The sequence below is a fragment of the Panthera leo genome, chromosome A3 (genome assembly GCF_018350215.1).
Source record: "Panthera leo isolate Ple1 chromosome A3, P.leo_Ple1_pat1.1, whole genome shotgun sequence".
Taxonomy (NCBI): domain Eukaryota; kingdom Metazoa; phylum Chordata; class Mammalia; order Carnivora; family Felidae; genus Panthera; species Panthera leo.
The window spans coordinates 11832166-11852662 of record NC_056681.1 but is presented as its reverse complement, the minus strand read 5'-3'; the positions used below and the strand labels follow the sequence as shown (position 1 = coordinate 11852662).

General features: G+C 51.0%; 2 protein-coding genes across 5 annotated transcripts; one reads left to right on the top strand and one right to left on the bottom strand.

Annotated features, from left to right (window-relative positions):
- Nucleotides 1-5165: 5165 nt before the first annotated feature.
- On the top strand, nt 5166-6404 carry LOC122214879 (interferon lambda-1-like). The gene has a single exon (XM_042930107.1). It carries the CDS (start codon nt 5628-5630, stop codon nt 6198-6200), a length of 573 nt encoding a protein of 190 aa, XP_042786041.1. The 5' UTR covers nt 5166-5627; the 3' UTR covers nt 6201-6404.
- Nucleotides 6405-10343: 3939 nt separating this feature from the next.
- Nucleotides 10344-20181, bottom strand: SPATA2 (spermatogenesis associated 2). 4 transcript variants are annotated; one of them, XM_042930695.1, is made up of 3 exons: nt 20028-20181; nt 13254-13698; nt 10344-12324 (listed from the first exon to the last, which is right to left on the bottom strand). In XM_042930695.1, the coding sequence occupies exons 2-3, from the start codon at nt 13587-13589 to the stop codon at nt 11098-11100; spliced, it is 1563 nt and encodes a 520-aa protein (XP_042786629.1). In that variant the 5' UTR covers nt 13590-13698; nt 20028-20181; the 3' UTR covers nt 10344-11097. The 4 variants fall into 4 exon arrangements, with proteins under 4 accessions (XP_042786629.1, XP_042786632.1, XP_042786633.1 ...); XM_042930698.1 differs by lacking the exon at nt 20028-20181 and adding an exon at nt 16570-17483; XM_042930699.1 differs by lacking the exon at nt 20028-20181 and having other exon boundaries at nt 13254-13535; nt 13614-13678.
- Between the last annotated feature and the right edge of the window lie 316 nt (nt 20182-20497).

Genomic DNA, 20497 nt, shown 5'->3' with positions numbered 1-20497 from the left:
ATCTCAGGACCATGAGTTCAGGCCCCACGATGGGCATAAAATTCAGTTTTTTTTAAATTACGGAAATTTTTTCTCTCTTGTTACATAAGTACTGACGTTAACTTTTTTTTTTTTTTTTTTTTTTTTGGCCTCTTGGCTCCCAAAGCTGAAAATATTCACTTCCCAGCCATTTACAGAAAAGCCTGCCCTAGAGAAATTCTTACACACTCTTGCCCCAGGAGACACCTGTAAGAATATTTGCAATAGCACATGATTAGAAACAAGCTAAATGTTTCTCTCCAGGATAAGCTGTGGCAGTCACGCAAGGTATTCTGTGCAGCGGTGAGAAAGGATGGGTGAACAAGTGAAACTTGCATGAACATATCAGCACAGATAAATCTCAGAGCAGCGAGAGGAGGGGACAGCAAGCTGCTGGCGAGCACGTATAAAACCACGCGAAACGACGTGACATGAGGTGCTTAAGGATGTGGACAAGTGTGGTGAAAGTGTAAGGGCTGGGAAGGTTGACACTGGGAGCAGGGGCTCATCTGGGGCAGGGAAGGGAAGGTACAGAACTGCATTTGAACCGCATTCCCCCCACTCCGGCTTCACCTATCTCTGATGTCTCGTTTACTAATGGAACCATGGGCAGCCAGGAGTGAACCCTACCTGTGAAGTTGCAAACCAGAGCCTCTGTCATGCCCCACTCAGTAGAGGGGAGGGGTGTGTAACTGAGACTCGCTCCCAGGGGCCACCCCACACCATGACTCCCTCCTCTCGGTCAACAGTAGGTCTCGTCATAGGTGGCGAAATTAAAATCCGTGATGGCTTTCCTGGAGTCCCTGAGAACCAGGATTCCTAGCATGGGAAAAACAGACTGATGAGGTTAAGTAAAGATCCTATAGTCCTGAATTTTAATTTAAAGTAGAAGTGTGATCTTATGACATATTTTGTTCTGGAAAGAACGTCAACTCTGCTCATAAAAAAGACCAAGAAGCAATGACTAGCCCAGTGGCAGTGAGCATCCCTAGCTCTCAGACCGTGGTCTCCAAATGTCACTTCACAGTGACAGGACCCCTCTCTGGAGAAACGTGATTCCAGGACCTGGGGAGGAAATGTACAAGATGAACTTGGAGCACCCTGTCCTACCAGAGAGTGGAGGCAATCAAAGGTTCCAGGGTCAAGTCAAAAGGATTCAGGAAGGACTGGAAGAGGTCCCTCCTGGCCAAACACAGGAATCTGAGCACCAATAACAATAATGTATAGGAATGAAATATTTAAAACATACTGAAATCAGTGAGTTCATACTTTAAAAAAATCAGTCACTGTTGGGGGATTCTAAGGCATCAGCTCATTAAGTAAAAATAAGGCAAAGAGGGGCACTTGGCTGGCCCATGACTTGACTTTTGATCTCAGGGTCATCACTTCAAGCTCCACACTGGGCCTTAAGCTTACTAAAAAAATGGTAATAATTGGGGCGCCTGTGTGGCTCAGTTGGTTGAGCATCCGACTTCGGCTCAGGTCATGATCTCGTGGTCCGTGGGTTCGAGCCCCGCTCTGTGCTGACAGCTCAGAGCCTGGAGCCTGTTTCAGATTCTGTGTCTCCCTCTTCCTCTGACCCTCCCCTGTTCATGCTGTCTCTCTTTCTGTCTCAAGAATAAATAAATATTAAAAAAAAAAAATGGTAATAAAGGCAAATAATTAAGCGTTGATCTCGCTTAAACTAGACTACTGGTAGTCAAATACTAGCTGAAAGAAGTTTCATTTTCTTTTCAAAAAAATAATTATAAATTTACAGGAAGTTGCAAAACAATAATACTAAAAGGTCCCAGTACCCTGCACCCAGTTTCCTCAGTGGTGACATCTTGCACAACTACAGAAAGTATCACAACGAGAAAACTAACATTGGTACAAGCCACACATCTTGTTCAAATTGTACCAGTTTTACATGCACTGGTGTGAGAGTGTGTATTTAGTTCTATACAATTTGATCACATATGTAGATTCACACCACCACAGGGAAGTTTCTTTTTATAGAAGTATCCCAGTTGCCAAACAAAGAAGGAATACTAGCATTGGAATATCTACGTGTTGCAACTTCCAATGAAATGACCGGTCTAAGGACTAAACAGTCCTAATGGCTGCTACTCTCCCAAAAGGAGAGAATCCAACATCATGTGCCTCCTGATGAAAGAATACAACATCCCCAAAACTCAAACCAAATCTGAGCAAGCCTCAAAAGTCAACTACCATGAGATATGCCACATTAATAGAATGGAAGACAAAAAAAGTCACCTCAGTCGATGCAGAGAAAAAGCATTTAACAAAATTCAAAACACTTTCATGATAAAAATACTCCACAAAGTAGGAATAGTAAGAAATGACCTCAACATAATAAAGGCTACACATGAAAACCTATGTGTCTGGGTCGCCTGGGTGGTTCAGTCGGTTCAGCATCCGACTTTAGCTCAGGTCATGATCTCACAGTTTGTGAGTTCGAGCCCTGATTCGGGCTCTGTGCTGACTGCTCAGAGTCTGGAGCCTGCTTCAGGTTCTGTGTCTCCCTTTCTCTCTGCCCCTCCCCTGCTCGCATTCTCTCTCTCTCTCTCTCTCTCTCTCAAATATAAACATTAAAAAATTGTTTTAATTAAAAAAAAAGAAAACCTATGTGTCCCAGTGAACATCATACCCAATGGTAAAAGACAGAAAGCTTTTCCTCTAATATCAGGAACAAGACAAGGATGCCTACTCTTGCCACTTGAGTTCAACACAGTACTGGCAGTCAGCCAGAGCAATTAGGTAAGAAAAAGAAATAAAAGGCATCCCAATTGGAAAGAAACAAAATTGCATCTATTCTCAGATAACAAGATCTTATATGTAGAAAACCCTAAAGATTTCACACACACACACACACACACACACACACACACACACACACGAAACCTGTTAGAATAAATGAATTCAACCAAGTTGCAGGATACAAAACTAGCACATAAAAAAAAAAAAAAATCAGTTGCCTTCTATACATACACAATGAGAAATCTGAAAATGAAATTATAAAAACAATCCCATTCACAGTAGCATCAAAAAGAATAAAATCATTAGGAATAAACTCAAGCAAGGAAGTGAAAGATTTGTACCCTGAAAACTATAAAACATTACTGGAAGGAATTAAAGAACACACAAATAAATGGAAAGATATTTTGTGTTCATGGGTTGGAAGACTTCATATTATAACAGTGTCCATACTACCCAAAGCAATCTACTGGTTCCATGCAATCAATCCCTGTCAAAATCCCAATGGCATTTTTGCAGAACTAGAAAAAAATGGTCCTAAAATTTATACTGGATCTTGGGAATGCAAGCTGGTGCAGCCACTCTGGAAAACAGTGTGGAGGTTCTCAAAAAACTAAAAATAGAACTACCCTACGACCCAGCAATTGCACTACTAGGCATTTATCCAAGGGATACAGGTGTGCTGTTTCGAAAGGAAACATGCACCCCAATGTTTATAGCAGCACTTTCAGCAATAACCAAATTATGGAAAGAGCACAAATGGCCATCGATGGATGAATGGATAAAGATGTATACACACACACACACACACACACACACACACACATACACAATGGAGTATTACTCAGCAGTAAAAAAGAATGAAATCTTTTGCAACTACATGGATGGAACTAGAGGGTATTATGCTAAGTGAAATTAGAGAAAGACAAATATCCTATGACTTCACTCATACGAGGACTTTAAGACACAGAACAGATGAACATAAGGGAAGGGAAGCAAAAATAATATAAAAACGGAGGGGAACAAAACATGAGACTCTTAAATATGGAGAACAAACAGAGGGTTACTGGAGGGGTTGTGGGAGGGGGGATGGGCTAAATGGGTGAGGGGCACTAAGGAATCTACTCCTGAAATCATTGTTGCACTAGATGCTAACTAACTTGGATGTAAATTTTAAAAAATAATAAAATTTAAAAAGAAAAAGCTGGTGGGGGAGGGGAACTCCTCCTCTTCCCTGAGAAATTGCTTTTCACAACTTGTCACAGGCTTGTCACAGTATGACCACAGAGCTGATATGAAGATGTTGGAAGAAAATGAAATATTACTTATCTGTATTGTGAGCTGGAGAAGAAAGTAGAGAGTGGGGCCATCATGCACCAACCAGATCGTCCGTGATTCTCCCAGAGTAGCAGCTGGGTCAGGGACCACTGGCCTTCTTGGACTTTCAGACCATAGGTCAGGGAACATTTTCTATAAAGGGACTGATAATAAATATTTCCAGCTTTGAGGGCCACACAACTGTTCAACTCTGCTGCTGTAACCTGAAAGCAGCCACAGATATGAGCATGGCTAGGTTCCAACAAAGCTTTATTTATGGACATTGAAACTTGAACTTCATGTAATTTCCACGTGTCATGAAATATTGTTCTTCTTTTGCTTTTTTTCCCACAATTTAAAAAGGCAAAAAAAAAAAATTTATACTGGATCTCAAGGGGGTACCCTGAATAGTTGAAACAGTCTTCCTGATTTCAAAACATATTATATACAAAGCTACAGTAATCAAAATACTGTAGTACTGGGGGGCGCCTGGGTGGCTCAGTTCGGTTAAGTGTCCGACCTCGGCTCAGGTCATGATCTCATGGTTCGTGAGTTCAAGACCCGCATCGGGCTCCGTGCTGACAGCTCGGAGCCTGGATCCTGCTTCAGATTCTGTGTCTCCTTCTCTCTCTGCCCCTCCCCCGTTCCCACTCTGTCTCTGTCTCTCAAAAATAAACAAACACTGAAAAAAATTAAAAAAAAAAAAAACTGTAGTACTGGCATAAAGATAGACTTAAAGACCAATGGAACAGAATAGAGCCCAATAAACCCTCGCATATATGATCAAATGAGCTTCAACAAGGGTACCAAGAACATACAATAGGGCAAGGACAGTCTCAACAGATGGTGGTGGGGAAACTGGAGATCCAAACGCAAAAGACTGAAGTTAGACCTTACCTTACGCCACATATAAAACTTAACTCCAAATGGATTAAAGGCCTAAATGTAAGATCTAAAACTATAAAACTCCTAGAAGAAAACGCAGCGAAAAGTTTCGTGACAGTGAATCTGGCAACGATTTCCTGGATGTGACACCAAAAGCACGGGTAACAGAAGCAAAAGTACACGAATGGGACCACAGCCAACGAAGACTGCGCTTCGAAGGGAAGCCGCCTCTGCCGCTCAGGCACCCTGGCCCACACTCCTCGCCCCGGCACCTGCCTCGGCCTCGGTAAGGGGCTCCCCACAGTCAGCTGAAGGCTGCCCCAGAGAGTCCTAAACGCGACTGTCCAGACCCTGGACTTCTCAGAAACAAGGCGTTCTCCTATGAGGGAATTTCAGTTTCTCTTTCCTTCTCGGCACAAGTCCAGGGAAGGGACCCGTCGGATGCCCTTTCTCTGCGGCTCAGGCAGCCTAGCCCACGCCCACGTGCTCACCTGCTTCAGCGCCTGGCTCCGCCTACTCAGGCCTTTTCAGGCCCAGTGGAGATTCCAATTTCCACTTGCCTTTTCACTTTACATACATCAGCTGGGATTGCCCAGCGAGCCTGGCTAAAAGCGGAGCCATGCGGCCGGGGAAGCAGTCGAGATCGGGCCATGGCTCCAGCTTGGGTTGTGGTGCTGGTGACCGTGGGGCTGGGCTTGACCAGCGCGGGCCCTGTCCCCACTTCCAGGCCCCCCCCAACCAGGAGGGGCTGCCACGTGGGCAAGTTCCCACCTCTGTCGCCGAGGGAGCTAGAAGTCTTCAAGAAGGCCAGGGACGCCTTAGAAGAGTCACTCCCGCCGAAGAACTGGAGCTGTGGCTCTCGCCTCTTCCCCAGGACCAGGGACCTGACTCGACTGCAGGCCTGGGAGCGCCCTGCGGCCTTGGAGGCTGAACTAGACTTGACGCTGAAGGTCCTGGGGAACGTGACTGACTCATCCCTGGGCGTCGTCCTGGACCAGCCCCTTCGTGTGCTGCGCCACATCCACTCCGAGCTCCAGGCCTGTGTCCGGGCTCAGCCCACGGCGGGACCCAGACCCCGCGGCCGCCTGCACCACTGGCTGCACCGGCTCCAGAGGGCCCCAGAGGAGTCCCAGGGGTGCCTCGAGGCCTCCGTCACGTTCAACCTCTTCCGCCTCCTCACACGGGACCTGAAGTGTGTCACCAGTGGAGACCTGTGCGTCTGAAAACCTGGACCCGACCCCAGCCCGTCCGGGACCCAGACCTTCTGTATGCACCAGGCCTCATCCTTCCTTAAGTTATTTCCTTTCAATCCCTTATTTATGGACCTGCAGCCCCGCTCCATAGCCATAGGAAATGTTTATTTTTCTACTTTTGTGCAATGTGCAGCAAATAAACAGTAAGGAAGAGAGAAAAAAAAAGAGCCAACTGCTCCGGAGATGGAGAGAACAGAGGAACACGTTAAACAACAGTGGGAGCTGCAGTCGGCAAAGTGCAGACTCTAGCGAACTCTAAAGGACTAAAAATCCAGCTTGACAAAAACATTTCAAGGAAAAAAAAAGAGAAAGATAGGGTCCCTATACTCTACACGAACAGCTTTGAGGGTAACGGTGATTTAAAGGTCTATCCACGAAATGCAATGTGGAGACCTTATTTGAGCCCTGATACAAACTGTTTTTAAAATATGAATTTAGGGGCACCTGGGTGGCTCAGTCGGTCGAGCGTCCAACTTCGGCTCAGGTCATGATCTTGCGGTTCGTTGAGTTCGAGCCCCGCGTCGGGCTCTGTGCTGACAGCTCGGAGCCTGGAGCCTGCTTCGGATTCTGGGTCTCCCTCTCTCTGCCCCTTCCCCGCTCATGCTCTGTCTCTCTCTGTCTCTCAAAGATGAATAAACGTTAAAAAACAATTTTTTTAATATGAATTTATACAACTGGACATCGGAACATTGACTGCCTATCTATCGCTATTAAAGAATTATAAAAATTTAGATGTGATAATGGTATGGTGTTTTAAAAGTCCCTTGTCTTTTAGAGACACATACTGAAATATTCCACTGAAGCAGATGTCTGGAATTTCCTTCAAAGGAATTTAGGAGGGAAGTGGACGGACAGGTAAAAAGGAAACCAGGTTGGCCACAAGTCGGTAGCTGTTAAATCATGGAAGCTGGGTTCATTTGTACCTCTTTTGTAAATAAGATGGCTTCTTAAATGAGAATATGGGCCGGGGGAGGGGGGTGGCATTTAAGCAAGATAATGGCTCATTCCTCTCTCACATAAAAACTCTGGAGGTAGGCAGGGCAGGCTGGCTATGATGGCGGCTTCTTAAGCATCAGGGACCCAGCCGCTCCCAACCGCCCCTCCCTCATCACTTGGCTTCCGCCTCAGAGTCTCCCTGGGCCGCTCCATTCCAGCCAGGAAGGAGGCTCGGGTGGGAAGAAGAAAAGATCCTTCAAAGACATGTCTGAGAAGCCACACGAACCACTTCTCCGTCCCACTGCCCAGACACGGCCACATGACCACGCCTGGCTGCAGGAGCGGCTGGGGAAGGCAGTCTTTACTCTGGATGGCCATGTGTCTAAAAATCAGGGCTTCTATTACCAAAGGAGAAAGGGTGAGAGGAGACGGGGGTTCAACTCAAAGTGTCTGCCACAGCTCTTCTCTCTCTCTCTGAGACTGGTAATCGGGCGGGCGGGGTGCCACAGATCGGTGCTCAAAGCGGGCAGCAGAGCTACTGGGCAGCTGGCGGGCACGATGATGTTAAACATGCTTGTCGTTTACATACACAGATTAAGCAATCGGCTCTGAAGCCACCACTCTGCTCCGGGTGCAGCAGCGAGTGTCTGGCTTCCTCCGCTCTCCCAGGCTAGGTGCGCATCTCTAGGAAGCCGCTCTTCCTGGCGGTGCCATTTCCTGGGCTGCAGCTCAAACCCAACCCAGCTCTTGGGCCTCGGTCTGGCCCGAGGCCTGGATTATTTGTTCACCGGCGCACGAAATGGAGAAACCTGCTATTCTCTGACTGCTGAGATGCCTTGTAGGGGCCAACCCAGCAGTGGTCACCATCATGCAGAGACCCTGCTGCTACCAAAAGCCAGGATGTCCCAGGGCGCCTGGGTGGCTCAGTCGGTTAAGTGTCCAACTTCGTCTCAGGTCATGATCTCACGGTTCGTGGGTTCGAGCCCCGCGTCGGGCTCTGTGCTGACAGCTCAGAGCCTGGAACCTGCTTTGGATTCTGTGTCTCCCCCTCTCTCTGCCCCTCCCCCCCCTCAAAAATAAATAAACATTAAAAAAAAGTTTTTAAAAGCCAGGATGTCCCAAATCACAGCTGCTCTTATGCCACCCTCAAGATTTTTGCCACGTATCTTGCAAACCCTCCTTTTGAAAAACACTTACGTTGATTTTTAAAGTGATCTCTTGTCATTGCTATAGATGGAAAAGCAGTACGGCCTGCTCCAGACAGAAGGTAACGGAACACCTAGCTAAGACTCTGCCTAAGGCTCCGAGCCTAACACCTGCTTCCTCTTTGGTAAAGACAAGCTAGCGTTAAATGGACTTTCTCCTTAAGGCATTTAAACGGATTGAAAGAAAAACGTAATTAATTTTTTTCATAATGTCCTTCAATGTTATTTAATGCCTGTCAGTCACCACCAACAATCATTTCTCCTGGAGTATGTAGTCCCACTCCTAAGAAACATGGCTCAACTTTGCACACCTCAGTTTCCCCACCTTACAGGTGGGGATCGTAACACTACCTAGTTTACAGGATGACGGAGACTATTCTGTGGAATCACGCATGTGAAGGGTCAGCATGCAAAGTACCCGGCTCACAGAGTAAGCACTCGAAAGCGGGGCTCTCATCAAGTTATCAGTTTTGTGGAAGAGAAAATGAGAGTCCTGTCATCAGAGGATACAGCTTGAGCAAAACAAACAAACAATCCAAGCAGCCCAAACTTCAAAAGCAGCAGGGAGGGAGGGACATAAAACTCCAAACACTTTGTTTAATAATGGAAGACACTTTATTATTTTTTTGAGTCATCTCTCAACATTTCAACTCTTGATAGAAAGCAATCGCAAAACATCTGTCTTTTTAAATTAGCATGTATTTACCCATCTCAATCACAGCAACCTCATACAGTAAGGTACACGCCAAGGACACGGTCAGAGATCTCCTATTCCAGTCTATAAACACGGTATCTCCATGATGACACGTGTGCCGGACTTTCTCTCCCAGGACGAGGTGGGCACTCCTGCTCCTGCCCACCGTAGAAGCTACCTGGCCTCACAGTCGCTTAAAAGTTCCTGTAGTGCTGGAGCGATCTGGGAACGGAAAACTAGAAAACTAGAGCTCTCAGGAGTAAAACAGGCATCGACACTTCTGAAACGTGGGAAGGAAGAACATCAAAGATGATGACCCCAGAACGGGCTGGTCTCAGTAATAAAGGTGTTGAAACTCAGCTGTATATACACATTGAGTATCTACATGTGCTGTACTAGATATATAAAAAAGAGCCACAGAAGATTTGGAAAACCTTAAAATCACTCCACTGCATTGGAAGAACATCAGCAAATTCACAGTGGCCTCAGGATTCAGCCAGAGCTCAATGTGTTCGAGAGCCGAACACCTCCTTTCTACCAGAAAACCCACTGCACGTAAATTCCTATATTCTGTACATCACAAACACGTATGGCTAAAATATGTTAGTTCACAAGGAAGCGGTTTTTAGTTTCAAACTCTTGCCCCACTCCTGCTCTGCACCCCAAAAGCAACATCCAGGGGTCATTCACATGAGGAGTTTAAGGGGCCTTCAGGTTTGGAAGCGCTTAGGCTCAGCTGAGCATCTCAGGAGACGTCCGTCTGATGGGCACACGCTGACCCGGGCCCACTTTTAGTGCAAAAGGATCACCGACGTGGCAGAGGAGTCCTGGAAAGAGGCGAAGAAGGCTGAGATGGAGGGGCGGGGAGATCCCAAATGACGTTCCTGCTCAAACGAGACTCAAGAAGTTCGGAGTGCAGGTTCACACGCAGCAAATGGCAAAGACCAGGCTGTAGGTCCGCAGGGTGAGGTTCCTGAAGGGTCACTAGGGTATCACAGTCCGCAGGTGCACAGAACTCCCGGCCCGCACTAGCCCCCTAAGTGTATGCTGGAGGTAGGTATATAGAGATTTATTGGAGGGAAGACAGTGGCTCGCCACCAATTCTGGGACATCGTCTGTTCCTCCTCTGCCCCCACACTCTCTGCTCTACCCTTGGGCTGTGGTGTGTGTAGGACACAACACGGAAGGGGAGGAGACCCTCCCTTGGAAGACTAAAGAACCCAGGCCATTTGTATAAATAGCTACATGATCAATGTTTTAACCACTGTGAAACACACGGCAAGTTGAATATTTATTTAAAAATAAATCTCAAAAATATCTATTTACAGTACAGTAAGAGGGGCATGTGCAAACAACAGAAAGGGGGAGAAGTCCATCCTGCCGTGGAAGGTCCACGCTTCAGTGCGTCGGAGCAAAGTGCACAAACGCCACGGGCTGAACTGAGCTGTGGTGGCAACAGGATGCCGTTCGGTGAATACCGGACTCAGTCCACCTTTGAAACCCAGACGGGTGGAAGTCAGGGGCGGGGAGTCCAGGAGGGGATCCTTGTGTCCGGGAAGGGGGTGGCCAAGGGATGAGCCACTGGAAGAGGCCCGGTGTGGCAGGAGGGCTCATTTCACAAGCCAACAGGCCTCTAGCTCGGCGCTCCAGGTGGGCGTTTGGAGGGGACCTGGAGGGCCCTTCCCAGTCCAAGTTGGCTTTGCAGTGGGAGGGGTGGGGGTGGCAAGAGTCTCCGAGACAGAAATCTTCTTCAAAAACAAACAATGGAATAGGGAGTGGAGAGATTAGCAAAAATGAATGTGAACGGAAGTGCCACCCTCTCCCTTGTCAGGTGACAAAGCAGCCATCAAAGGAAATACCTGGGTCGCCAGGTGAACGCGCACGTGGTGCGGGCGACCCCACGATCCCCTGACACCTACACGGTCAAAGGCAGGCCTCTGCTTCCGAGATCAATGCGTGAACACTTCTTCCCTGGGGGGACCCAGAAAGTCGGTGGTGTAGCCCTTGGAGCAGGGGGGGTGCAAGGTCGAGTCTATCTGTACACGAGATGGGAGAGCTGGGTGGACTTGTAGTTCAGCTGGTTGTTGGGCATGAACTTGTGCAGCTCACTCTTTTTGCAGCAGGGGTCATAATGGTAGGCGCCGAGGCAGGTGTCGCAGGAGACTTTTGAACACTGGGTGCAGGTGTTGGCCGCACCCGGGCGGTTACAGAAGCCACAGCGGGAGGTGGCTGCGGCCGAGGGCTTGGGTTTCGGGTGGAGGTGCGGCAGCCGGTCGAGGCCCTGAGTCTGGCCCGCGTACTTGTCCCGCAGAGACGCCCCGTGGGCCAGGCTGTCGTGGGCAGAGGCCTTGCCGGGGAAGGCGCCGGGCCTGGGGGCCGGGGGACCGGCAAGCAGGCCGTCGCAGCGCTGGCAGAGGGAGGAGCTGCAGGACAGACCGCAGTTTTGGCACTTGGACAGGGCGGACTCTTTGGCAGGGGGCGAGCGCTTGTGGTAGGGGGCGTGGGCATCGTTTCTGAGCAGCCACACGTCCGGCCGCAGGGCGTCCTGCCTCCGGGACGCGGCCCTCGGCTCCGAGTCCGTGTACAGATCCACGTCATCCTGAGCGGAGAAGTACGTGCCACGCAGCGGGCCCAGACCGTTGTTCGGCGAGGGGGGCGGCAGGTCGTCCGGGCTTCCGTGGGCGGAGCCGGACACGGCCAGGAGCGAGGGGGACGGGCGGACGATCTCGTCCTTGAGGCCATCGCCCACGTCTGCGGCCACCGGCTCCTTCCGCAGGCTCAGCGAGGCCTTCAGGGGCGGCTTCCGGCTCTCCCAGTAGCTGTCATAGGCGTCCACCGACCTCGAGGGCTTGGTCACCCGTGGCTTGTAGTAGTCCTTGGCCGCCCGCTCGCTGGCTGACTTCTGCAGCGCCACGCGGGCCATGGAGGCCGTCAGGTGCTCCCGGCCCTCAGCCCGGCGCCGCAGGGCCTCCGAGCAGCCCCGCACGTCCTCCGCGCTGCTCTTGCGCTCGCTCACCACGTCCAGCTCGGAGTAGCCCTTGTCCTTGACTTGTGAGTGGATTTCCAGCATCTGCTCACACTCCACCTTGGCCAGAAAGAGCTCAAAGGAGACCATCTTCACCTGGAGGGTCTCCACAAGCTCTTTGAGTTTGTACGCAGTCCCTAACTCGGGCACGTAGCCCATGTAATGCAGGATGGCTCGGATGTCCTCTTCCAGCAACGACGACTTGACGTAATAAACGAAGGGGCCCGTGTAGGTCTAGGAGAAGGAAGGGGGCAGAAAAAGAGAGGCGGGATTTGCTCTCTGAGGCACACGTGGTCTGAGCACACCCGTGTGTGAGCAGGGGGAGGAGAGAGGAGGGAAAGATCTCAGCAGTCCCCCCCCCCTCCTCCCCGCCCTGTAGCAGACAGAGGCCAGCTGGGCACACGGGGCGAGGGGAGCTGCACGGGCACCGCCTGGAGCGGGAGGGCACAAAGCCACCAGCTCCCTGTTCGGGCTTCCGCGGCTCTGCACCATTTGAGGAAACAGGGCAAAGGTGGTGAAGAGAGGGGATCAGAGCCGAGGCGGAAGGCCCAATGAGCAGGAAGAATATTCCTTTCTGGATTTCTGCGGAGTTCTGAAGAACAAAAGCCTGGCTTTGTGGCAACTCTCCTGAGCCATCGCTGCCTTCGGAACGATTCAGAATTCTCTCGCTCTCTTAAATCCATCCTCCACTCTCCTGTCTGTTCCCACTTAGTGCGAACCGCCTCTCAGGGGACCCCGGCGTCTGCAGCAGCCTCCTAACTGGTCTCACCGCCCCACTGGTCTCCTTCCCATACAACAGAATGCTTTCCAAATGTAAACCCGATCCGGGTCTGCCTTGCCTCTCGGCCTACTTAGGGCAAATTCAAGCCCTTTGCCCTGGGCTTCGAGGTCCTGCGTCACCAGGGTGCTGCCTGCCTTTCCAACTTCACAGCTTCAGACGGGAGGTGCCAGGGGCAGGGACTCAGTAAAGAGAGGACACTGGTCAGACCGGCAAGGTGGGGAACAGAAGAGGGTACTTCTAGTTGTTGGACCAAAGGCGGTGGGCAAGATACCCGGACGGGTCTGCAGGCAGAGGAGGGATGTAACTGGCACAAGCCCTCTCAGGTCGGACTGGGAGGGGCAAGAAGGGAGACCGGTGTGCATGGCCCTTCCCCAGACCTTACCTTGATGCTTCTGAATTCCTTCTTCCACGGGTAGAGGAAGAGGTTGACACCGACCGTTTCCAGCACACTGAAGGCGCAGGCCAAAGCCCGCAGGCTGGAGGAGCTCAGCGAGCGCAGGGAGCTCTCCACCACCTCATAGAACTGGATCAGCCGGAATCGATAAAAGGGATCCACCTTGTGCAGGCTGAGCAGGGTCGAGGCTGCGACCCGCAGGTACTCATCGTTGCCAGGCCGCTGCTTGCTGGGGGTGGCATCCACTTTGCCCTCGTGGAACTGCACGTACTTCCGAAATAAATCATCCTTGTATTTTGTATCCATTGAACTGGGCTTCCCCATCCGATCCAGGGACGGGGGGGCTACCTTATCTCCTCCATGGCTTCTGGGTTCGAGGCAGTGACATCGCCAAAAGCACTGACATGCTGCCCACCTGGACTAGGGGCATGCGCTGGAAGGGGAAGAACAAGAAGCACATCATTCCTCGAACGGGTCCACATACCAGCTTGTGGCTGCCGAGGCAAAACGCAAGTCAGAACTGGCCTGAGCTACAACTGGGCACCACCAGCCCCGGGCCCCTCTCTGCGCATCCATGCAGCACATTTAACTGAACACGTACTATGTTGCAAAGCTGTGGTAGAAACAAGACAGGTAGGTCCTTGACTTTGCTGAACTCATAAATGAAGAATGTGATTAGGAGCACCCAACCTGGTTTTGGAGGGAGGAGGAGAAAGTTTAAAAAATCCCCCCCACCCCCTGGAACCAGGGCGTATTATGCTAAGTGAAATAAGTCAGAGAAAGACAAATATCCTATGATTTCACTCATATGTGGAATTTAAGAACCAAAACAGATGAACACAGGGGAAGGGAAGGAAAAATAAAAACAGGGAGGCAAACCATAAGAGACTCTTCAATACAGAGAACAAACTGAGGGTTGCTGGAGAGGAGGTGGGTGGGGGGATGGGCTAAATGGGGGATGGGCATTAAGGAGGGCACTTGTTGGGACGAGCACTGGGTGTCATGTGTAAGTGAGGAATCACTAACTGGGTTCTACTCCTACACTGTATGTTAACTAACTTGAATTTAAATAAATAAATAGGTATCTCCCTACCCCCACCCCAGGCAATGAAGGTTAGACTTGAAGGATGAGGAGTTTGCCAGGCCAAGAGTGGGAGGGGAATGTAACATCAGAGGCGTCCCTAGGGAGGAAGGCCCTGAGCTAATGCTGCCAGGCACTCACTCATGCACACTAATGCCCTTCGTCTTCTTAAACCACCCTAGGAGACACGGGCACTACTACTCTGATCCCCGTTTTACAGGTGCAAAAGCCAAGGCAGAGAAATGTAAAGAACGTGCCCAAAGTTACAGAACCACGAAGAGGCAGGGCTGAGATGAGAGCCCTGGCAGCTGGGCTCCAAGGTCGACGCCCTTACCCACCACTCCCTGCTTTCCTGAGGCAGGAAGGAGCTTGGCGAACACAAAGAAGGCCAGGATGGCTGAAGCGGCCAGGGGGAGGGGAGTGACCAGAGATGAAGCCGCAGGCACCAGCAGGGCAGGATCCTGTGCCTTGAGGCTCAGAGAGCAGAGCGTGTGAAGAACTGTGTATTTTATTCCAAGAGGCATGTGAAGCCCCAGAAGAGCTCAAAGCAAGGCAGGGAGGGCCGTGATCACATCTGCAACTTTAAAGGAAGACCACACTGGCTGATGCCCCCTGGAGGATCTCCGACAGCCTGATACCTTAGGAAAGGTTTACAGTTCTCCAATACCTATAGCTTATTCCCCTATACTTAGGAGAGGTTTACAGTTCCAATGGACAGGACAGAACATTCTGAATTGGGGCACACCAAATTTGTACTTTTTTTTTTTAATTTATTTATTTTAAGAGAGAAAAAATGAGTGCACATGGGCACGAGGCGGGGGGGGGGGGGGGGGCGGTTAGAGAATCCCAAGCATGCTCTGACTCGAGGCTTGAATTCATGAACCGTAAGCTCATGACCTGAGCCAAAATCAAGTTAACTGACTCAACTGCTGGGCCACTCAGGCGCCCGAATCTGAACACTTGCTGTCTGCGGGGCCACTGGTTAGAACACACACAGAGTAACCAGCATGGTCGGTGCCACAATGCTGGGAGCAAACCTGCATTCATCGAGGGTACTGCCGGGGCCACAGGAGGCAGCACAGCACAGATCTGATCTATGAACAGATCCAGAAGCCTGACTGCCTAAGTGTGAATCCTCGGTCTGCTTCTCTGGGCCAGTCAGATAAACTGCTCAGCCTCTCTGGGCTTGTTTTCTCATCTGACAGTGGGGGTTGATCATAGTACCTAGAGTTCAGAGTCGGTGTAAGGATGATGATCAGGATATAAAGGTCTTCAGAGAGGGCTGGCTCGAAATACGCCCTTGAAAAACATGAACAGCTATTCCTGGTATCTGAAGGTGCTATACCCCTGCCAAAATGCCAGGCGTTTTCTTTTATTTTTTTTCTTGAGAGAGAGAGCAAAAGCAGGGGAGGGGCAGAGAGAAGGAGACACAGAATCTGAAGCAGGCTCCAGGTTCTGAGCTGTCAACACAGGGCCTGACACAGGGCTCGAACTCGTGAACAGTGAGATCATGACCTGAGCCAAAGTCGGACACCTAAGCGACTGAGCCACCCAGGCACCCCTAAAATGCCAAGCATTTTCAAGAAGGTAAGGTGAGCGTGGGCAAATATCTCCAGCCAGGTGGGGGATGTGCATTTTCACAGTCACCCATCCTGACCACAAGCTCCACGGGTGCAAGGACCCTGACTGAATTACTCAGTAAGGTAACTAAGCACAGAACCAGAGGCGGGCAGGGTACGTGCTTCAGAAACACCTGCTAGCTAAGTGGAGGGGGCTCCTGCTGGCTGTGGAGACCACATGGGACTGAGAAGGAAGCTACAGTGAGAAGGGACAGGCCCAGCAGTCCTTCAGATCTGAGTTCAGCTCAGGAAGTGCTAAGGGCCCACAAACCTGGCAACGATCATGACGTCAATAAAATCATCCACTCTCAATGAGCCACTCACCTGGCTTCTTCACAGTTTTGGGGAGACTCCAAGGATCTTAACCAGGAAGTGAGGGGTGAGAGGTGCAGGAGAAGTGGGGACAGAGAGGCCACTTTCTCCCAACCACTGCCCTCCCAAGGGAGCCCCGTGCTTCAACACATACACCCAAGGAGCACAGGAGGCACATGAAAATCCATTAGGATAAAATTCTACCTCCTGACCAAGGCCAAAGGCTTCTCACGGTCTACCCCTGCTCATCTCTCATAGCTGTCCTCCCCTTCCAAGTTCCACCCACACAAACCTTTCTGTTGTTCCTCAAACACGCAAAGCTCACTTCTGTCTCAGGACCTTTGCCCGCGTCGTTCCTTCTGCATGTTCTTCCCGATTCTTCCCGTAGCTGGCTCACATTCGTTTTTCGGGCCTCAGCTCCAATGTCACCCCTCAGAGGCCTCGCTGACAACCCCAGCTCAGGGACTCCCACTTTCCTAGTCCCTCATTACCCCATTATCCTGGGGTAATCACCAGCTGAAAGCGTCGTTATTCATTTACTAACTTCCCCTCTTGGTACCCCCACCGTAACCCAGCATGCTTCACAAAGGCAAGGACCACATCTGTTTCATTCACCACAGTGCCTGGAACACAGCTTCGCACACAGTAGGTGTTTGATAAAACAGGAGAAATGAATGAGGCGTTCGTGATGCCATGCCTTCAGCTTCTCATTGAGCTCTCCCAAGATTCCAGGGAGGTCAGCTCCATGACAGGACATGCTGTTAAGCAGCCAGAGCTACTGGACCCAAGATTCCAAGCCTGACCTTTTGAGGCACCCGTGTTCCTCCCATACCTCCAGGACTCCTGGGCTCAACAAGTATTTATGCAGCACCTGTCTCATGCCAGGCCCTCGGATGGGTGCAGTGGGGGGATAATCAGGGGGGAGGGAGCTGCAGTTGGGAAGCCACAGCCCTGCCCTCGATCCTACTTACAAGAGGTCACTATCAATGTATGTATCGCAAGCCGAGAGAAGACATCACTGTCCTTACCAGTAAAAACCGGTATGTATTTCCTATTTTGTATCTACAAGAGAAACTTCCATCCTGCCTTTGGTCCCAGGGACTATTTTTTGGTACGTCTGAGAAAAATGTAAACAAAGGGACATGAAGCCTCCTAAACGCGGCTGTGACTTTTCTCTGACGAAGTCAGCGCTGAGCCTATATAGAGGCTGATTTTTTTTTTTTTTTTTTTTTTTTTTTTTTTACAAAGTCAGCCACTCTCAAGCTCACATCACAGTCCACACCCGTGTTTGTTGCTGGCACACAATAAACAAGGAAAAGGGATCCAAAAAGCCCAATCGGTGTTGGTGTTCCAAATCCTCAAGTCAAGGATGGGAAACCCATCTATGATGAATCTTGAGTCAACCTAGGTAGGTGAGGAAAAAGGTGAAAGAAAATGAATGCTAAGAGGTAATTAAAGAAAGGGAGACGGGAACGAATCGTCACCGAGGTCCTGGGTCTTCTGCATCATCCCATTTAATCCTCATACCAGCTCTAGGAGGAAGCCAAAGGTCAGCCACGAAACAACCAGCCCAACAGAGCTCCCAAGGGTCCGAGCTGGAATTTGAACTTGGGTTGGCAGGCCCTGAGGCCTGGGTTTTTTCCCCGTTTCCCCCACTCATTTATTGCTACAATCTACCATTCACTAAGGGATCAGTACATGAGGGCCCTCTGCTGAGTGCTCAATGAAAATCAGTGAAAGCCACAGGACAGCCCCAAGGTTAAAGAGGAAACTGAGGCTCAGCGAGGCCAAATCACTTGTCCTGAATCACAGGGAAGGAAGAAGTAGAATCTGAGGTCCGCACCAAGGTCCGATGCCCAAACCCTGACTCAAGCTCTATGCTGCTTCTGGGCTGCACCTGCCGGACAGCTCTATTTGAAAGGGCTAGGCTAAGTTAGAACATCCCATGGCAGGGCAAGCAGACTTGAGTTCTAAAAATTGCTATAGTAGCAAAATTCCCATCTTCCCACGCCGAAGGGGGCTGGAAGAGCTGCAAATCTCTTTAAGATGTAAGCTCAAGGGCCAAGGGAAGAGGCTGGCCAGAGACCGGCCAGTGGTAAAGCAGCTGACATCATCCCTCCTGAATACATTTTCTGAGAATACAGGCTGCATTGTAGCTGGTCATAGCTGGTGTCTTTTCTGAGCATAGAGCCAGCAATTTATTCCCAGCACTCTGCAAGAACAACAAAAAAATACGCTCTCTGCAAAAACAGCGTGGTTACAGGAGACTAGACAGCGCAATGACAGAAGCCGTTAATTTCTCCAAGCAACCCAAGGATTGGAGCGCCATGACGTGCCAGTCTGGTGGGGGGGGGGGGGGGGAGCGGGAAATGGCACTGTGAACATCCCTAACAGCGTCAGGCGGGTGCCCAGAGCCAAGAGGCCTGGTCAGCACTCCCTGCACCCACAATCTGGACTCCCTTGGAAAAGCAACTCAATGAAGAGAGAAGATGTTACATATACACTCAGGAGGTGGTGGTTTTTTCATGACGATGATAATTTTTTTAATGGTTATTTTTTTTTTTTAATAATGTCAAAGGAAAGCTGTATCTGTTTCAAACCCCACCGAAAGGAACTGAAATGATTTGGGGTAGCAAAGCATTAGCTTGGCTTTACCTTAGCTGGCCCATTCAAGCAGAAACATCCCCCAAGCAGCATCTCAAGGAGCCCCCTCCCTGCACAGACATAGGCTATTTAGGACGCATCATTGCCCCAGTCCACAGGTTTACAGATCTCTGGTCTAGCTTCAGCCAGCTCAGAGTTCCCTCGGCCTCCAAACAGCAGCAAGAGGAGAGCAAGCCATTCAACCTCTTCCACCTCCGTACCCCACTCTTTTGCACTCATTCCAAACCCGAGGTTCCTGAGACACATCCAAGGCACCTTGCACTGTCTGTGAAACACCAGAGGGCCCCCATACCCCAATCAGATTCCAGAGAGATTCAGAGAGAGGTCTTGCAAACCTCTGAAAATAACACCAGCTATATAACCTGCTGAAAACGGGCTTCCCTACTGGCAGCTGCCTCTCAGAGAGGCTCTGAAGGAAGCAGTTTCCACTCCCTGCTGGGGACAGGAGCTGGCGGCTGCTATTCCCAAGCTGGTAATTCCTACAGTCTCTGAGGGCCGTATCAGTTGTAAAAAACACCCCAGTCCCAAACTCAGGCCCCATCTGGCTTTGTGAATGAATTCACTGCCGCTATCGCTTATTGGACGCCAGCTGTATGCCAGAGACCGTGCTTCACAAGCATTATCTCGTTTCATCCCCACTACGGCTCTCGCAGGCAGGTTCACTCCCATTTAAGTAATTAGGCAAATGAGGCTCAGAAAATGAAATGACTTGTCCAAGGTCACACAATAAGTACAAACCCAGATCGGCTGCCAGACACTGGGCTGGGGACCACTGCGCGGTAAGTGCCTCGCGGTGGGGTCGGGTGGCCTCCTACTTGGTTAGTCGCCGAAGAGGGGGTGTTCCTCCTGAGCTGCCCTTAGCCACCCATGGCCGGTCCCAGGAATCTGCGAGGCAGTCTCCGGGGGAGTGGGGATCCTGAGGACAAGCTGGGCCTTCGGGACGCAGAAAAGGCGGGCCCGCCCGCCGCCCCCGCCGGCCGCGAGGGGACCCCGCTCTCGGGTTGGCCGAGCCCCGCCGAATCGGGCGCCCCCTCTGCCCTGGGAAGCGCCGGAGGCCGTTTCCGCTCGCGGCCGCCCCGCACTCACCCGGCACTGCCGCCAAGGACGCCCCGGCCGAGCGTTTCCAGAAGGAGCCGCGGCCGCCGCCGGAGCCGGGCCCCGCTGGGCTCTCGCCGCTCCGGCCGGCTGCAAGGGACCGAAGCCAGTACCCCGAGACCAGCGGCGACCCGGAAACACTAGGCCAGGAAGTGACGCCTCTCTGAGGCGGGCCCAAAGGGAGGCTGGGCCGCGGCTGCGCGTCGTACCGGAGCGAGGCCGATGGCCGCGGGCGACGGAGGGAGAAGCGGGAGGTAGAAGAACGAGCGGAGGAGTCGCGGAATCCGGCTCTGGGGCTGGCAGGGCCGCCGCCTCGGCTCGGACTAGCCCCGGAAACAAACGAGCCGGACGTGACGCACGCCAGCCCCGGGATGGTGGCTGGCCGGGTTGTCATGGGAACCGGTGTGGAGCCGGGCGGTGGAGGCTAGGAGCTGCTGACTGAGTGATCCCCGGCCTCCGCC